The following is an 18,915-nucleotide window of genomic DNA, read 5'->3' on the forward strand; positions in this document are numbered from 1 at the left end:
CAAATTGTTTCTCTTCAAAAGTACTTTTTTTAAAAGCACTTTTAAAAAAATATTTCTCAAAATAAATTAATTTTTCCCGCTAAAAGGCTATAAGTTTAGTTGGGGGATTCGAAAAAATGCCACGTTATTTGTGATGTACTGATAGTGATAATCATCTAAGAAAGGAAAAAAAAAAAACAGAATAGCCAACTCAGACAAAATTATTACTCCAACTACTTTAATACGAACTTCCAAAAGAAAAAAGAAAGAGTGAATATGAACTGACAAGTTTCAATTTGTATTATCTGTTTAACAAATCAGATTAGGCTCCCCCTTTAAATTGCATACAACGTTATTTTGTCTATATATAATCAGAGTCTTTTGAGCAAAAGAAAATTTGTGAGACAAAAACTACTGAAAAGAAAAGAAAAAAGAAAACGCATTACGAAAAGTGCACCCAAGATGCAGTATTATCCCTAGCTGGAGCAATTTCCCCCCCAAAAAACAAAAATAACCCAAACGAGTTAGCTGCTAAAATTCATCGTTAAATTGAGTGCAAGGAAATTTATTCTTTCGGAAAATCAGGACATTTCGGTACTTGGAGGGCGCGAAATAGAACAATTGTAGAACCCTATTTTTTCTCGTTTAATTCAAACTGCCCCCAACCCGTTAAAGAAAGTTATCATCTTCTATTTACAGAATCCCCATTCGAAAAGCTTCGTTGGGTAATCAAAATAATGGCAGATGAAGGTTTGATTTCTTACAAAAGAGACCCTATCAAGTCCTCAGGCATGTCCTCTCCTTCTTCTTTTTTTCTTTCTATTTTGCTCATTTTGTTGTGCTTGTTTTTCCTACATTATTTCCTCTTCAAGAAAGGATTATTTTTTCTTGATCAAAAGAAGAAAAGATGTATCCTTTTGGAGTTTTGTTTTAGTAGTCTCAAATGTAAAGACCTAATTTTTTTTTACTTGTGTGGCTAGTTGTTGGAATCACAAAGAGAATAAGCTCGGTTGCGTTATTGTTTTTCTTTTCTTTATTAGCTCAAGAAAAGTTAAGCAATTAGTTGAATTATGAAATGAATTATTTTGTCCTATTTTATTTTGTTCATTTCTCCTGATTGTTAAAGTTTTAATAGTAGATTTATTGTTGCCTTGGAACAGAAAATGTATTGTGACAAGTAAGAGTTAATGTTATTCTAATATGATAACAGTGAGAAAATTTACAGCCAGCTTTGATTTTGCTCGTGTTTATGTGCTGAAAGGCTGTCTTATTTATGTTATTTTTCTTTTTCTCTGCTTGATTAAGTGTCCATGTGGTTTTTCAGTTGGCAATGCTGCAGCACAGAAGAGACGGCAACATGCTGTTTCAGTGGGGAAGGAAAGAAGAGAAGCGCTCATGCGGACAAAGCGTCTATGTAGAGTGGGAGTTAGTGGTGATTCTGATGATGCCTCTCTTGATGATGGTGATATGATGATTGAAGAAGAGCAATCAATTTTGGAGGCTCGGACTTCGTCAGCTGTGGATGAATTAAAGCTTGCTGTTGCTTACCAGTATGTAGAATACTTTTTGTTTTGCTGTGGATGAAAAGTTTTGGCTGTGGCCAGTGGGTTCTTTGTTTCATTTTGTTGTCTATCTTAAGTTTCGATTATCTCGTAATGACTCGGTTCTCTCACCTATCAACTCTATCACAACATCCATGTATACAAGTTCTCTTTTCCTTTTATCGTTCTCACTAGTTAGAAGTGAGAGTTAACAATTATGTTGGGGCTTGGGCCATCATCTTAACAGAAGGATTCACACGTACTGCACACAATAGATGTGTGTGTATTTGCCCTTGTTTATCAACACCAGATCTAATTAAGTGTACCAACACAACTAATAGCCTGTTTGGCCAAGCTTCTTTTGAGGCAAAAACACTTTTTTTTTGGGTCAAAAGTACTTTTTTTTCTAAAATTAAGGTGTTTGACCAAGCTTTTGAAAGGAAAAAAAGTTCTTTTGAGGAGAAGCAGAAGCAGTTTTGGAGAAGCAGAAAAAAGTAGCTTCTCTCCAAAAGCACTTTTTTTAAAAGCACTTTTGAGAAAAATACACTTAGAAGCATTTTTTTAAAGTTTGGCCAAACACTAATTGCTGCTCAGAAGTGCTTTTCAAATTAATTAGCCAAACACAAACTGCTTCTCACCAAAAGTACTTTTGAGAAAAGCACTTCTCAAAATAAGCTGATTTTTGCAGCTTGACCAAACGGGCTATAAGCCTTAATTTCAACTAGTCGTTGTCACCCTATTTTGCTTCTATCATATTCTGTCATATGCTAAGTCTGCATGGATTTTACGAGATTGTAGGTCTTTTAAATTAACTTCCCTCTATGTGATTTTTAGGTTTAACCCATCCTCTTTTAACACCTTCAATCATCATGATATTGCACCTGCAGACTGGTACATTTGGAGGTCTATGTAGGATATGACCAAACCATCTCAGACAACATTCTTTCATTTTATCCTTGTTGTGTGCTATCCGTAACTTATATTGGATGTGATTGTTTCTACTCCGATTAATCTTGTATAATTGCACATCCAAATCTTATCATCTATAATCTTATGACATTCATCTTGTAAATATGTTGGGCATCGAGACCTATAACATAAGGCCCAGCATTGTATAACATAAGGCCCAACATTCATATAACTTTTTTGGTGTATTTATTTTAGCAATTTCATAGGAATAAGTGTGAATAACAGACAAATTCCTAAAATTTGTACCAAAATATAAGTTATTAAGTATTATAAAGAAATAAATCCATATAGAATGGAGTGGATGTAGAGGATTCATATAATTGCCCGAACTTATTTTGGGATAGTGGCATAATTTTTGTTGTTATAGTAGTATTTTAATATATTGATTGCATGGTCCTTTCAAAGCTTGCCTTGCCATTGATCTTTGAAACTCGCCCTAGCCAGTGGAGGGGCCATTATGAATGATTTCTGCTGTATTCTTCATCGATGATTCGCCAGAAAGCATTACATTTGGCAGTCCATCATGCCATATGTTTTTTTTCCTTTAAAGTACTGATTACGTCAAGTCTTACAATTGCTAGGGGTAAAGGGGAAACACAGAAAAGGGTGAATGCTCTTCGTGAGCTGAGACGCCTTCTCTCTAAGTCGGAATTCCCTCCTGTTGAAGTTGCACTACAGGCTGGCGCTATACCTCTTCTTATTCAGTGTCTTTCATTTGGCTCTCCAGATGAACAGGTAAAGGATTTTATTAAGATCGTTTACGGACTGTCAATATAAGGAGTTTTGAGCTCTTCTTCTTGACCTTTGATATGAAACCTAGCATACTGGTATTAGAGTAACCTATACTTTTGGCTTTGTTTGGGAGGCACTTTGCGCTTGATGGAAGATTCTTACTTTTCTTTGATTAAATTCTTGTGATTCTTATTGGCTTGATTCCACAAGTAATACAGCTTCTCGTAACTAGTTATACACATGTTACTGAATCATTGTAGAAAAAATGCATATGGAAATTTCTCTATCTCATGCTCGGTAACCAAAGCGATTTATAGCGGCTTTCATTTTTCCTTTTCAAAAGTAAATGGAAAAATTTTCAATGACTTGAGACCTATATTCTGACAATTTCTTTCCTGGGTCATTGTCTTGCTGTAGTTGCTTGAGGCTGCTTGGTGCCTTACTAATATTGCTGCTGGAAAACCTGACGAAACCAAAGCTTTATTGCCTGCATTACCATTGCTAGTTGCTCATCTAGGAGGTTGGTGGAAGCCTCTCTCTCTTCAGCATGATTTTCAAGTATACTTTTCAATTGTACTATGGAATTACCATATCCAGCATCAAGTTTGTGTACATAAGATACAGAAAGTATTAACAATGTTACGTGTGAGTTGCTTAGTTGTTTGAGGGGAAGGAGGGGTCTTCTTCTTTCTAAAACACTTGCAACTACCATCTCTACTTTGTTTCGGATCTTAAAGTCTGCTCCTTATTAAGGAAATAAACATGTGACAGCTCATAAGTTCCTGCCATTTTTATCTCTTTTAACTCAGCTCTATATGAGCAAGTCTATTTCCTATTTTATTGTTCTTTTGATGTCAAGTGGGCAATATTATCATGAATCTTGGATATATGCTCATCAAGAAAATATTTTCTTCATTATTTAGAATAACTAAGTTTACAATATTTTCGTCCTTTAGTTATACTGTTTGTTTGGACATAATTCTACTCTTATAGCCTGTTTGGCCAAGCTTCTAAATCAGCTTATTTTGAAAAGTGTTTTTCTCAAAAGTGCTTTTTTAAAAAAGTACTTTTCAAAAAAGTACTTTTGGTGAGAAGCAATTTGTATTTTTGCTAATTAACTTGAAAAGCACTTTTGAGCAGTAATTAGTGTTTGACTAAGCTTTTAAAAAGTGCTTCTAAGTGTATTTTTCTCAAAAGTACTTTTCAAAAAAGTGCTTTTGGAAAGAAATTGTACTTTTTTCTGCTTCTCAAAAACTGCTTCTGTTTCTATTCAAAAATATTTTTTTTCCTTCTAAAAGTTTAGTAAAATATCTTTAACTTTGGAAAAAAGCACTTTTGGCAAAAAAAAAAGCACTTTTGACCAAAAGAAGGTTGGCCAAACAGGCTAATAGTGGCACTACCTTGAAAGCATGTTGTTTAATTTAAAAATATTGTCTTAGGATGGCCTCTAGTTCTTTGGTTTAATGGTAAGAGCATAGCTTGTGATGTCTGGGTTAGGTGCACGTCACGGGTTAGAACCCGACCACAGACAAAAGCTTGATATTTAAGTGTAGAAGGGTTGGAGGGCAGGCCCATTATCCATCGAGTTTCCAATCGTGGGCGGCACTTGGGGATTTCTCGGTTATAAAAAGAATGGTGTATTAGGATTAATTTGTTTTTCTAAAAAGCCGAGGAGAAGCAAAAGAAGAGGACATGGGGTTTTGGGAATGTTCGGTTTGATTTTCCCCTTTCAATTTTGGGGTTTAAATAATGTTTACTTTATATACGGTCTAAATTAGGAAAGCACGTATAATAAAATCTTCTTATTTTGTAAATAATACTATCTATCTAATCTTAGCTATCTGAAGATTTTGACAAATCCTTGCCACAATTACAAAGATTGTTCTATAATTTTTACAAATAACTTGTTTTAGAAGATGCAGTCAATTTTATTGCCGTGAAATTTTGTAAGAATTCTAGTTGGTCAACTGTATTGATGGCTCATTGCAGATATCTTGGACTCATTCTTTTGCCAACAACCTATTTCTATATCTTTCATAAAAATGGGATTTCAAACAATATTGTAGTGAAGCTTAATTGTATCTGTCTTCCTTTAAATTTTAGTTCCTGAAGGAAACTACTTTTATGATGTTTGCTCACATGTGGTTAAGGCCATGGCTCGATACTGTATCCATGCTTGGTCTTGTCTTTACATCGTTGGCTTTTACTTTTCAAGTGGCTTGATGATCTCCAATTAAAATACAATTCCTGAGGCAAGTTGTCTATCTGTGGGAGAGTTTGCCTAGCCTGCAGTAGAATACCCATCAAATTATACATGTCCGTTGTTTTCATAAAATAGTCCTTGTCACAGAGATTCCTTGATATACCTTAGAATGCAGATTAATGCATTCTCATGACTGTTATAAGAAGTCGACAGAGTGGCTAACCATGCTAACGGCGAATGAGATGTCAAGTTGTATGATGTTGAGGTAGTAGATGCTGTGAACAAGTCTCCAATATAGATCGAGATCATTTAAAGACTCCCCTTTAGGAACAAATTGAAGATTCGGATCCAAATGATGACGAAAACAATACGGAATTGAACAATTACAATAAGGAAAGCAATAAAAGATAGAAGTGAGACCAATAAAACGGAAAGAACAGATTTACCTCTTAATTAGAATCAATATTAAACCAAGACTATAGGTCACCCTCAAGTGGAATTAGAATCTGCTAGTCTTATTAAAAGCCAAAAGCTCAATAAAGCAACAAGAGACCTAGGGCTAGAAGCGAGAAGTGAGAACCCAGATGCTCATTAAAAATTTAAGAATCACATTGCACATTTAAGCTATAGTGCTCGGACTCGGGTGGGGGTATCCGATCCGGGTGTGGATTTAGAGGTCGGATCCTTCATTATCTAAATTTTAAGATTTGGGGGTGCGCATCCAAATACGGATACTGGTGTGAGGATTTGGCTAAAAATAATTCAAAATTCTAAAGATAGATCTATAAAATATCCTAAATTATGAGATCTTCTGTGGAAAACTTACTTGTAAGTTGTGGAGTGTAGCAATAATTCAATCTTTCATTTTGAAAATTTGTCAAGTTGTAGGCACTAGCAGGCAGCAACTAGAGTTCAATGCTTTATTTTTTACTTTTCCTCAAATTTGTCCATGGATTGTAGTCAAAGTACCCGATCTCGATTGACCACACCCAGTACGAATCCCACACCCTTACTAGTACCAGTGTCGTGTCGACACGGGTGCGGCAGCTAAAATGAAGAGTCCGCGCAACATAGCATTTAAGTAAATAAAATTGTTATAAATGCAAATACATTCCTAAACATGCTCTTATCTCAATATAAAAGGAAAAATGACGCATAACCCTTAGGTGAAACAATTATAATAAAGAACAAACTTTTATGTTTCCAATTCTATAAGTCCTAAAACAATAAGAAAATCACAATTGCAACGTCATCATATTCCTCATCAATGATAGTTAAGAACTTAAGATCATCTTTGTCTTCATTCTTATATTCCTCGTCTTCTTCTTCTTCTTCCCCTTCGAAATCTTTGTTTACTAGTAACTCCATTATCTTTCCTTTCTTTGTTCCCACAACTTCTTAATTAGTGTTATGAGATATATATCATTTCTTTGCTTTCTAAACTTCAATTGCGTTTCTCTTAGCATAACCCCAGATTGAGTTTGACTTTAACCAATTTGCAGCAAATCTTGAATGCTTTACTTTCTTGACGTTTGGAGTTTTTAGTTTTTCATCATTTGTGTTTTAGGATATACAAAGTCCCATATTGGGTACAAGGGCATCCTAACAGATCTATAAAACTCTTGAACCACTCCACTCTTGCTTTTATGTTTTGGGTTGGATATTTAGATTCTTTCAGTAGGTAGTAGGGCCAACTTGAACCTATCGTAAGTCAGTTCTCACACTAGTAAGTCCATATTGAAGTCCTTGTGTGAACTTTAGAATTGGGTTATACATGTTAGTGTGTTGAGTTGTATAAAGTCCCACATGGGGTATTCAAGGACATCCAAAGGAATTTATAAAGGTCTTAGGCCACTCCAACATCGCTAAGGTTTTTTGGTTAGATGCTCAGATTTTTTTCCGCTGTTTTTTCTACGTAGTTAGATTTTTGTTTACCATCCAGTTACTTTTTTATTTAATCTTATTTTTTTATTGTAATTTATTAGTTGAGATATTATCTTGTTAAGATACATTTGATTAATTATTTACTTTTTTGTTTTATTTAATATGTAGAAAAGAGTTCCTTGCATGTAGCGGAGCAGTGTGCATGGGCATTGGGAAATGTTGCCGGTGAAGGTGAACAGCTGAGGAATGTTCTCCTATTACAAGGAGCCTTACCAGCTCTTGCAAGGATGATGCTGCCTAACAAGAGGTCCACTGTGAGAACAGCTGCTTGGGCATTATCAAACCTAATCAAGGTTCTAGAATGAAGTTTCTCTCCTTATCGTGCAGAATTGTGTATTGTCTGATTAACAAAAAAATATCTGATGGCTGTCTGTACCATCGGCAAAATTCATCTTTAGGTGATAACTAAAAGCAAATTGGCTTGCTTTATGCTAATACCTCTATTTGGCAATCTGCTAAAGAATTGGTTTACTGTTACTTTTTTCACTTTTGATTGTTTGTTCTGATTTTTTTTTTTTTTTTTTTTGAAATATAAGATCATTTTTTCTGTGTAGGGACCAGATCCTAGAGCTGCGACAGAGTTGATAAAAATTGATGGGGTACTTGACGGAATTATTCGACATTTAAAGAAAGGGTAAGCGTAAGCTATTTCTAGGTCATCACACTGACATTGTTCTTAAGTCTTTTATGACAGTTTATGGACATCATCCTTCATCTGGCAGTTAGTGTTAGTGAAGCCAGCATTTTTGAGTGCGTACTTCATGCCACGTAATTGGTTTATATATATATATATATATATATATATATATATATATATATATATATATATATATATAAAAGATTAGTGCTGTTCTAAAAGTAATAGCTGGTGGTACATGTCAAAAGGATGTTTCATAAGTTGCACATTGCACATTTGTTAAACTACAAGAGCTTTGAACAACTTCTGATTTTAAATAAGAGTGTGAAGTCTTCATAAAGCAAGACAAGAAATCAAATTTAATTTCTCATGCTTAGCTTGAGATGTATGGGTGATGCGTGAATGCTTTTTCATACACACATCATTTGCATTGTGAATTAATTTCATGATTTCATCTAAATAAGCTTATGCAATAAAGAGCATTGTGGGTAAACTTGTTTGAGGCGCTAGTGTAGCATTTGATGCTAAACATCAATTTCTGGTGAAACATTGGACCTTCACAGTTACGTTTGTTCATGTACTTGTAATGTGATTATGAACAACAACAACAACATATCCAGTATTATCCCACATCGTGGGGTCTGGGGAGGGTAGTGTGTACGCAGACCTTACCCTTACCTTGTGAGGATAGAGAGGTTGTTTCCAATAGACCCTCGGCTCAGGAAAGTATAAGCACCACATTAATGAAATTATAGACAAGAAGAGACATTACCAAAAAGCCATATAAAAGCAGAATAAAAACAACAAGATAGTAGGGTGATCAACAATGAAAGAAAACAACGGTTAGTTATAAAAACCTACTACTAACAAAAATCGAGACTACGTGCCAATCTTACTGTTATGAACACTCTAAACTACTTACTTTACTACCCTAATCCTCGACCTCCATACCTTCCTATCAAGGGTCATGTCCACCTAAGTCGCGCCCAATGTTTTGGATAGCGTGCGGCGACAAATAGCGACGAGGGCCCGCTTCACTGAGGCGAGAGGCGCGCAGCGAAGCGCTCGCCTTTTTGATGTGAAGCGACAATTTATACAAAAACATAAAATATTATATACATATAACTAAAAACTCAATAACAATAATATATTATATAAAACTAAAAACTCAATAGATACTAGATAGTCATAGTAGATTCATAAACTAAAGTCTAAAAGTCTAAAACAAGCAACATCTATTCTTCTTTAAGATTTTCAAATTCTAGAACTTCATGAATGTTAGCATTATATTGGCTATCATCTTCTTCATCCTAGGAGTCTTCATCAATTAGGGACCGGCTTGAACTTGCTACTCCTTTTCCCTTGTAATTTAAACTTGAAGAACTCCCTCTAAGACCATAGATATTCTCCTCAACTCCAGCCGCCATAGAAACAGTACCCCAATCAAGATCATCTCCTACATACACTTGTTCATCTTCATGATTTTGAGGGGCTCCAATTAACCATTCATTTGCCTCGTCAATGTTATCCAACAAAATTGGATCAATGGTATCGCGAGCTTCATAACGTCGCCTCTAATGTTCTATTGTATTTAATATACATTAGATCATTGAGACGCGATAACTCAAGCTTATTCCTTTTCTTGGATTGAATCTGCGCATAAATTGTTTAGATTAATTAATAGATACTAATAATAATACAATATAGAATATATTAATATAATAAATCTGCTTCTTACATGCTCAAATACGCTCCAATTTCTCTCGCATCCAAATGCACTACAAGTTAGGCTTAGTACTTTGATGGCAAACTTTTGCAAGTTTGGAGTTTGATGTCCAAATTGCATCCACCATTCAACTATATAAAAATATTTTAAAAGTTAATAAGTATAAATCAAATAGATTAAATTAAAATTATAAGGATATCTATATTAAAGTTAGTTACCTGGCGACCTTATGTCTCTGGCTCTAATGGCCGCCTGTAAACCAAATAGGCCCTCTGCTTGTGAGTACCTACCAAACTCCTCCCCTATTTGATCTACTGTCGCTGAATTGGGGATCAACTTCTCAAGACATTCATGGTATCCAATCCACACCTCTGAATCCAAAGTTTCATCTCTAGTGTTCTTGTAAAATAATCCCTGGTTCAGAAGATGGCCTGTTGCATGCAAAGGTCGATGGAGTTGATTCGACCACCTGCTATCAATAATTTAAAAAACTCTCATATTTCCTAACATCTCCTTCAAATGACGTTGCAATTGTCTCTTTGGCTCTATTCATAGCTTCATAAAGATAGCCCATTGGTGGTTTTCTCTCCCCATCCACCATACGAAGCACCCTAATCAAAGGATGATGGGAAAATAAGAACTTTGGCAGTTTCTTTCCCCGCAGCTTCCTTTGCATATCACTTATCTTTCCATTCATTTGAAAGAACTAGTTTTCTCAAGTTTTTCTTTTGCAAGTAAAAACTATGCAAAGTTAAGAAAGCCGTTGCAAATCTAGTCTTGGCCGGTCTCACCAAATTTCTTTCATTTGTGAATTTCCTCATCAAATTCAACAACGGCCTCTGACTGATGTAAGAATATACCTTGACGGCCTTAGTGAAAAACTGTAAAAATAACAATAATAATTTTATAGTTAATACTTAATACTTAATAGGATAGGACATAATAAGTATAAATAAAGTTAAAGCTTTAAAGATAACTATATTAAAGTTACCTGAAGCATATGGGTTTTCCTTGAGTATGTCACCAAACATTAAGTTGATACAATGGGCAGCACATGGAGTCCAATAAATGCGTGGATACATAGCTTCCATCATCTTACCCGCACTAACATTTTCACTAACATTATTGGTAACAATTTGTACAACATTTTCCTGTACATTTTACTTCCATCCGTAGAAGAGTTGCTAGCATCGTAAGATTCAAGAAAAACACTCCCTCTTGGAGAGTTCACCAACACATTTATGATCATTTTTTCATTTCGTGCTGTCCATTTATCCATCATAATGGAACATCCAAACTTGTTCCATTCCACTTTATGCTCCTCAATAATGTAGTCTATCTTTTTCACCTCTTTTTTAAGATGAGTTACTCTAACTTCATGATAGCTAGGAGGCTTCATTTCTGGGACATATTGTCCTACGGCCTCAATGAATTTATCAAAAGTTTTGTAGTTAACACAGTTGAAAGGAAGCCCTGCATCATACATCTATGCTGCAAAGGCACTTACGGCGCGATCCCTCAAAATCTTCTTGGCTTCTAAACCTGAACAAGAATCACCTTTTCCCTTTTCTTGTTTTTTTGCCGAGAAATAAAGATTGAGAGGACCTTTTGTCACCGTACGTGCCGTCGTGGATGACCCACTAGAACTATTTGAATATATCTTATTGAGTTTTGGGGGGCGGAGGTCCCATTTCACCATCTTCATCCATTTCATCATCTTCATCCATTTCACCATCTTCATCCATTTCATCATCTTCATCCATTTCATCATCTTCATCAATTAGATTCACCGATACTTCCTAATTCATTTGAGTTCTTGTCACATTTTTCTTATCAACAAACGCTTTTACTTCCTCCCTAACCTCGGGCGGACAAAGGGGACATTGTACTACATTTTTAAATCCACCTATCAAATGTTGCTTGTGACGAGTTATTCCACCATGATATATTTTTTCACAAAACACACATTTAATTGCGGATCTTGATGAGCCTTGTATAGCATAATTCCAAGCTATATCATTTCGTTTATTACTATCGGATGACGCCATAGAAAAAACATTATCAAGTCAATATGCAATTAATTCTACTCTATAAGACTATAAGTTAATAATTGAAAAAATAGGGCAAACAAAACAGAATGAGCTACTGCCTCTGCAGTTTGCTCTGCCTCTGTTATTTTTGCTCGAAACAAAGCCTCTGTTATTTTGCCAAAACAGAGCCAAAAAAAAATTAAGAGAAGAAGAAAGAGGAAGGGAAAAGCCTATGTATTTTGCTCGAAAAATAGAGCACAAAAACAGACCTCTGTTTCTGTTCTTCTCGACAAAAAACAGAGGAGAAAAATAGAAAGAAGAAAGAAGTTAGAAGAAAGAAAGGAAACTCAGAGAAGCATACCTGGTCTTTCAATGGCAGAAACTTGATGAAGAAGACGATGGCACTTGGCAGAAACCTCAAGCTTTCAGATGAAGAAGACGATGGCACAGTAATTGCGAGCCCTAATCGCGAGTTCGCGACCTTTTTTCAGATGAAGCTCTGTTGTTTTGTTCGAAGTTGAAGAAGCTCTGTTGTCAAGCCCTAATCGCGACCCTTTTGTTAAGTCTTTGCCTTTTTTTTTTTTTTTTTTTAAAAAGCGATGCTACAGTCGCTTCTCGCGACACTGTCGCCTCGCTACACAGGCAGAGGCGAGCGCTATTTTGAAACGCAACGCAACAGAGGGAAAGTAGCGACACTGCCTCGCCTCACCTCACGCTATTAGCGCTGAGGCGAGCGCTATTTATAACACTGGTCGCGCCTCCCGCATCTTATCCTCAATAGGGGCCACACCCACCTTGTCGCGAATAACCTCATTTATGATCCTATCTAATCTGGTGTACCCGCGCATCCATCGCAACATCCTCATCTCTACTACCTTCATCATCTGGACATGGCGATCTTGACTGGCCAACACTCCGCCCCATACAACATCGTTGATCTGACCACCACTCTGTAAAGCTTATCCTTAAGTTTCAGTGGCACCTTCTTGTCACATAAAACACCGGAAGCGAGTCTTCATTTCATCCATCCCGCCCCAATACGATGTGTGACATTTTCATCAATCTCCCCATCCCCTGAATAATAGACCTAAGGTGCTTAAAACTCCCTCTCCTAGGGATGGCCTGCGAGTCCAGCCTCACCTCCCCTTCCCCTCCTTGAGTCTCGCCACTGAACTTACACTCCAAATATTTTGTCTTGGTCTTGCTCAACTTGAAACCTTTAGATTCCAGGGTCTGCCTCCATACCTCTAATTGCGCGTTCACATCGTCTCGCGTCTCGTCAATCAATACAATATCTGCAAATAACATGCACCACGACACCTCCCCTTGGCTGTGGCGCGTCAGTACGTCCATCACCAGAGCAAACAAAAAAGGGCCGAGTGCGACCCCTAATGCAACCCCATCATAACCGGAAAATGGTCCGAGTCCCCACCCACCGTCCGCACACGGATCTTTACTCAATCATACATGTCCTTAATTGCCCTAATGTAGGCCACAGGTACACCTCTAGCCTCCAAACATCTCCACAGAACCTCCCTCAGGACTTTATCGTAAGCCTTTTCTAAGTCGATGAACACCATATGCAAGTCCCTCTTCCTTTCTCTATACTGTTCCATCAATCTCCTAACAAGGTGAATGACTTACGTAGTCGAACGCGCCGGCATGAACCCAAATTGGTTCTCGGAAATAGGCACACTCCTCCTCACCCTCAGCTCCACCACCCTCTTCCAAACTTTCATAGTATGACTAAGCAGCTTGATACCCCGATAGTTATTGCAGTTTTGTATATCACCTATGTTCTTGTACAAAGGAACCATCGTGTTCCACCTCCACTTTTCTGGCATCTTTTTCGTCCTAAAAATGACATTAAATAACCTAGTGAGCCACTCCAAGCTCACCCTGACCCAGTGTTTTGGATAGCGTGCGGCGACAAATAGCGACGAGGGCCTGCTTCACTGAGGCGAGAGGCGCGCAGCGAAGCGCTCGCCTTTTTGATGTGAAGCGACAATTTATACAAAAACATAAAATATTATATACATATAACTAAAAACTCAATAACAATAATATATTAATAATAAGAAGAAAAACAGAGCAAAAAAAAAAGGCTACTGCCTCTGGAAAACAGCAAAGAAAGAAGAAGAAAAATGAAGAAACTAACAGCAAAGAAAGAAGAAGAAAAACAGAGCAAAAAAAAAGGCTACTGCCTCTGGAAATCAGCAAAGAAAGAAGAAGAAAAATGAAGAAAGAAAGAAGAAAGAGCCGATCATTGAATGATTGAAGAAAGAAGAAAGAAGAAGAAAAAGAAAAAAGAAGAAGAAGTCGCTGCTGAAATAGAGGAAGAAGAAAGTAGAAGAAAAAAGGAGAAGAAGAAGAAAAGAAAAGAAAGTAACATACCTGGTGATGATATCATCGATGATGGAAGAAGAAGAAGAAGATCGAAGGTCGCTGAAGGAGAAGAAGAAGGTCGCTGCTCGTCGCTGAAGGAGAAAAGTGAAACCCAAGCCCTAATTTTGTGTTTTAATATTAATGCTGCCTTTTCTTCCGTTTTATTCAAAAAGCGACGCCTCGCAGCGCCTCTCGCTACACATGCAGAGGCGCTCGCCTTTTCTTCCTCGCAACGCAACAGACCAAAATAGCGATGCTGTCTCGCCTCGCGTCGCTACACGCTATTAGCGCTGTAGCGCTCGCTATTTACAACACTGCCCTGACCACACTCTTCCAAAACTCCACTGGGATTTCATCCGACCCGGTCGCTTTACCCCTGCTCATCTTACGCATAGCCCCTCAATTTTATCAACTCTAAATCGCAAGTCACAACGACTCCCGGAGAGTTCCAAATCACCCAGTACAATACTCTTGTCCCCTTCCTCGTTCAAGAGACTATGGAAGTAGGTCTGCCATCTTCGACGGATAATCCCCTCATCCAACAAAACTCTTCCTTTTTCGTCATTGATGCACTTCACTTGGTCCAAGTTACGCGCCTTGGCTAACCTGAACAACCTATTATCCCCACCTCGGCCCTCGAGTTCCTCGTACAAACGACTAAAAGTTGCAGTCTTGGCTGCCGTAACTGCTAGCTTTGCCTCTTTCTTAGCCAACTTATAATGCTCCCTATTCGCCCTCTTCTCCTCCTCGTCTACACTTTCCACTAGCTTCAGAAACGCTGCTTTCTTGGTTTTCATTTTTCCTTGCACCTCTCCATTCCACCACCAGTCTCCCTTGTGACCACCAGAGTAACCCTTGTGAACAGAAGTAGAAAACATATTTGTCTTACATAAATGGTTGTGATTGTATTTTACCGAGGAAAGTCTCATCTAAAGGTGAGAAAAATCTCTAAATTGAATGAGTTCTTTCTTTTAAAATTCCCTTTTCTATTACAAATGGTATATGCGGTAGTTTTGGTAGAAGATTCATCTGTGTTATTATATTTAGTCAAACTACTTATTGAGTACATGCACTGCATGTATAGCCCGTGTTAATCATCAAATTTTTATCCAAAGAGAATAAAATTTATTGCATACATATAAACACTTGTTTAAGTTTATAAACAAAAACTTACTACTACTTTGAAGTTATAAAATGTAATCAACATTTATGATATTTCAGTGGCACTGAACTTGCAAAGATGAGCAATTAGATTAAGTCAGTTACATATTATATGATGATATCTACTGAACTTGAAAGGAGAAGGACAATCTACTGAACTTGAAAGGAGAAGGACAATCTACTGAACTTGAAAGGAGAAGGACACGTTTAGATTAAGTAGATATTCAAATTATGCTATATCTTTCTGCAATGTTTTTTCTAATTAATTTGCTGGGCACATCCAGAGATGATGAGTTGGCCACTGAAGTAGCATGGGTTGTTGTGTATCTCACTGCCCTTTCAAATGTTGCAACTACAATCCTGGCAAAGAGTGATCTCGTACAAGTACTGGTAGAAAGATTGGCCGTGTCAAGTAGTCTGCAACTGCTTATCCCGGTAACATGCATAACAATATAACAGCTTTAGTTGATTTATGTTATCGGAATGGTTCTTATCATTTGTATTCGTTGAGCTTTGAGAACAATCTTGGATGGAACTTATCAAAAAGTAAAACAAAAAAAGAACAATCACTAATTGAATAAGAAGAGATCTGACTTCATTCTTGGCATTCAAATTGAAAGGATGGATGTTCTGGAAATCTAAAGCTATTTGGTGAACAGAAAATATCTGTGATCACATTCAAAATAGTTTGGTTTTTTTCTTCCCCATTTCAATTCTGTTTTCTTTATTCTGAACTTGGATTCTAATTGAGTTTTCTGTAGCTCCTACTGGATGCTCTTTTGCTGCAAGCTTAATATTTTGCTTAGGAAATTGGAGGATAAGATAGTAAGGTATATTATTTGTGTCATGACATGCAGGAAGAAATTCCGGAAAGTGGTTGCACTAGTTTCCGATGTTGATGCATGAAACTTTAAATTTTAGGACTCACATGTATTAAGTTGTTAACTCTTCAAGCTATTTCCTGGAAGCCTGATTGGCTAATTTTATTGAATAGTATTTCTTCTCTCTTAGTTTGTACTATTTGATTAGTGAATACTAAAATTCTGAATTATTTTATATGTGACCTTAGGGGGCAACTGCACTAGTTTTATATTATGATCATGTCAATTTTCTCTTATCAAAAGAGGCTAACTGGAATCAAATTATGGTGACAGGCTCAACAATTAAAAAAAAAATTATGGTCACAGGCTCACAGAATCATGAGAAGGCTCACAAAATTATGCATTACATGTTGTATTATGCATACTCATCGTTGTCATGATCAATAGCTTTTCTAGCATGAACAAGAACCACACCTGCTCTTGTTAGTTCATGATTAAACATATGATTTTGCTCTAAGAATAGTTGATGCAGAAAAAGTCTTATAACTAGAATAGATCCTGTAATGCTTTTTATGGCATTTTGGAGCTGGGATGGTAAATAATTTAAATTTCTTTACTTGTCAAAAAAATCATTAGATTTCTTTGTCTAATTTCCCTTTATTGCAAGTTCTGCTGATGGAAGACTGCATCTTTTTGAGCATGATATGTGATTGTTCATCAATGTATGTACGTCATGGTAGTTGTATATATTATCGCATCAATGTTGGGTCTTTCAACTATGGTTTAATCAGGTGTTGCGGAGCTTGGGGAATCTTGTGGCCGGTGATACGCATATTACTAATGTTGTTCTTGTTGCAGGACATGAGATAACAGGCTAGTTTTGAACTTTTCCCTCCCTTTTCTTGGTCATATAAAGTATATAATTATAAGCAAATTGACTTCAAAAACTCTGACATCTTCATTATTTCCAGGCAATGCCGTCCAAGCACTAGTGAAATGCTTAAAAGGTGAACACCGCATCTTGAAGAAGGTATGCTACTGGTACTTAATTTTTATATTTTTATGTTTAGAGATTGTTATACTGTTTATTCGAAGTTCTGGAACTTTCCAGGAAGCTGCTTGGGTGCTATCTAACATAGCTGCTGGTTCAGTTGAGCATAAGCGGCTGATATATTCAAGTGAAGCTATGGCACTTCTTTTACATCTTCTTTCAACAGCTGCATTTGACATAAAAAAGGAGGTAGCATATGTCCTGGGTAACATCTGTGTCGCCCCTGCTGAAGGTTCTGGAAGACCAAACGTGATTCTGGACCACTTGGTGAATCTTGTTCGTGGAGGATGCCTGACTGGTTTTCTGGATTTGGTTAGATCTGCTGATGTTGAGGCAGCAAGATTGGGACTGCAATTCATTGAGCTGGTAAGCAGAATAATGTTGGTTGTTGATCAATCTTCTATTTGTTTCTTTCCCTGAACGGAGGATGCAGGTTACGTTTTATTTGCGCCAAGAGAATCTTAATGAAAGCAGTAAAAAGGAGTTATCTCTTTCTCTCTCTCTCCCTCCCCTATATTTATATTTACTTGGATAGAATTCACTGCTGATAATTATACATTCAACTGTTGAGAGATTGTACTTTTGTCGCTCCAGTGTCAGATAATTAGATTATAATGATGTTGCAATGAGCAAGGAGGATAACTTATTCTTTCCGAACATCCATGATGCCATCAAGTTAACGTCTAACTAGTTTTCTGCGTTGTTGCTTGACTTGAGCAACTTGCCATCTTGTGTTGTTCCAACCAGGGCCCAAGCCAGAGTATAGTTTACGGGTTCGGCTGAACCCAATAGCTTTGGTCTAAACCCTGTATTTGTCTTAAGAAATTCATCGAATATGTACAAATTATCAATTTAGAACCCAATAACTTAAAATGACTAGAATCCTGAATCCATAAGCTTCAAATGTTGGCTCCGCCTTTGGTTTCAACTATATGCTGACATAGATACTTGATGGATGATTATGCGTTTTAATTTTTAATTATATAATCAGAGCCTATTATTTCTTGGGGTAACTTCAGGGACTTCTCTTTGAGACAGGTCTTGAGAGGAATGCCGAACGGAGAGGGGCCAAAGCTTGTTGAAAGGGAAGATGGTATCGAGGCCATGGAAAGATACCAATTTCATGAAAACGAAGAACTCAGGAGCATGGCAAACGAGTTGGTTGATAAATACTTCGGAGAAGAATATGGACTTGATGATTAGGAACATGTTCATGTGCCAACTGATGTGGTTCACTAACTACTATGAAGCTTGTGGCTCACCAAGGTGTGCATATATATTAGATAAGCAATTAGATGGTTTTCTCAATATCTTGTGCAATTCGAATTTAGATTATCAGATTTTCAAAATGTAGTTGTATTGAATTGAAAGGGTGTGGGGGTGTGCATGTGCAAGCTCCCAATGTTGTATGTTTGCTAACACCAAAATGCCAGTAGATGTGTTAAAGATTCAATATGTTTTTCTCCTCTTTGTTCTTTTTGTTGTATTCTTCCTCCCAAGTCTCAACTGAGACATTTTAAGTTCCTTTTTTTACTTTTGTCATTCAATCCAAACCAGAAACCAAAATTGAACAATCACTTCTGTCCCATATAGGTGATGTTTCCTAGTTTTAACAAATAATGGGACATTCGTTTTCCAATTTTCTTTTCAACATCTTAAAAATTCTCAAAAACTCATTGGATTAAAATATATTGGTCTTAATATAATTGAGGATAAGAAAAATATCTCATTGTCTT

General features: G+C 36.7%; 1 protein-coding gene across 1 annotated transcript; it reads left to right on the plus strand.

Moving 5' to 3' along the window:
- The first annotated feature begins 372 nt into the window (after positions 1–372).
- LOC104106103 (importin subunit alpha-9) lies at positions 373–18,645 on the plus strand. The gene is made up of 11 exons (XM_070195061.1): positions 373–768; positions 1,304–1,529; positions 3,071–3,224; positions 3,639–3,741; positions 7,477–7,661; positions 7,923–8,002; positions 15,592–15,742; positions 16,920–17,001; positions 17,100–17,158; positions 17,240–17,545; positions 18,218–18,645. The coding sequence occupies exons 1-11, from the start codon at positions 717–719 to the stop codon at positions 18,380–18,382; spliced, it is 1,563 nt and encodes a 520-aa protein (XP_070051162.1). The 5' UTR covers positions 373–716; the 3' UTR covers positions 18,383–18,645.
- The last annotated feature ends 270 nt before the right edge of the window (positions 18,646–18,915 follow it).

The sequence above is a fragment of the Nicotiana tomentosiformis genome, chromosome 2 (genome assembly GCF_000390325.3).
Source record: "Nicotiana tomentosiformis chromosome 2, ASM39032v3, whole genome shotgun sequence".
Classification (NCBI taxonomy): Eukaryota; Viridiplantae; Streptophyta; class Magnoliopsida; order Solanales; family Solanaceae; genus Nicotiana; species Nicotiana tomentosiformis.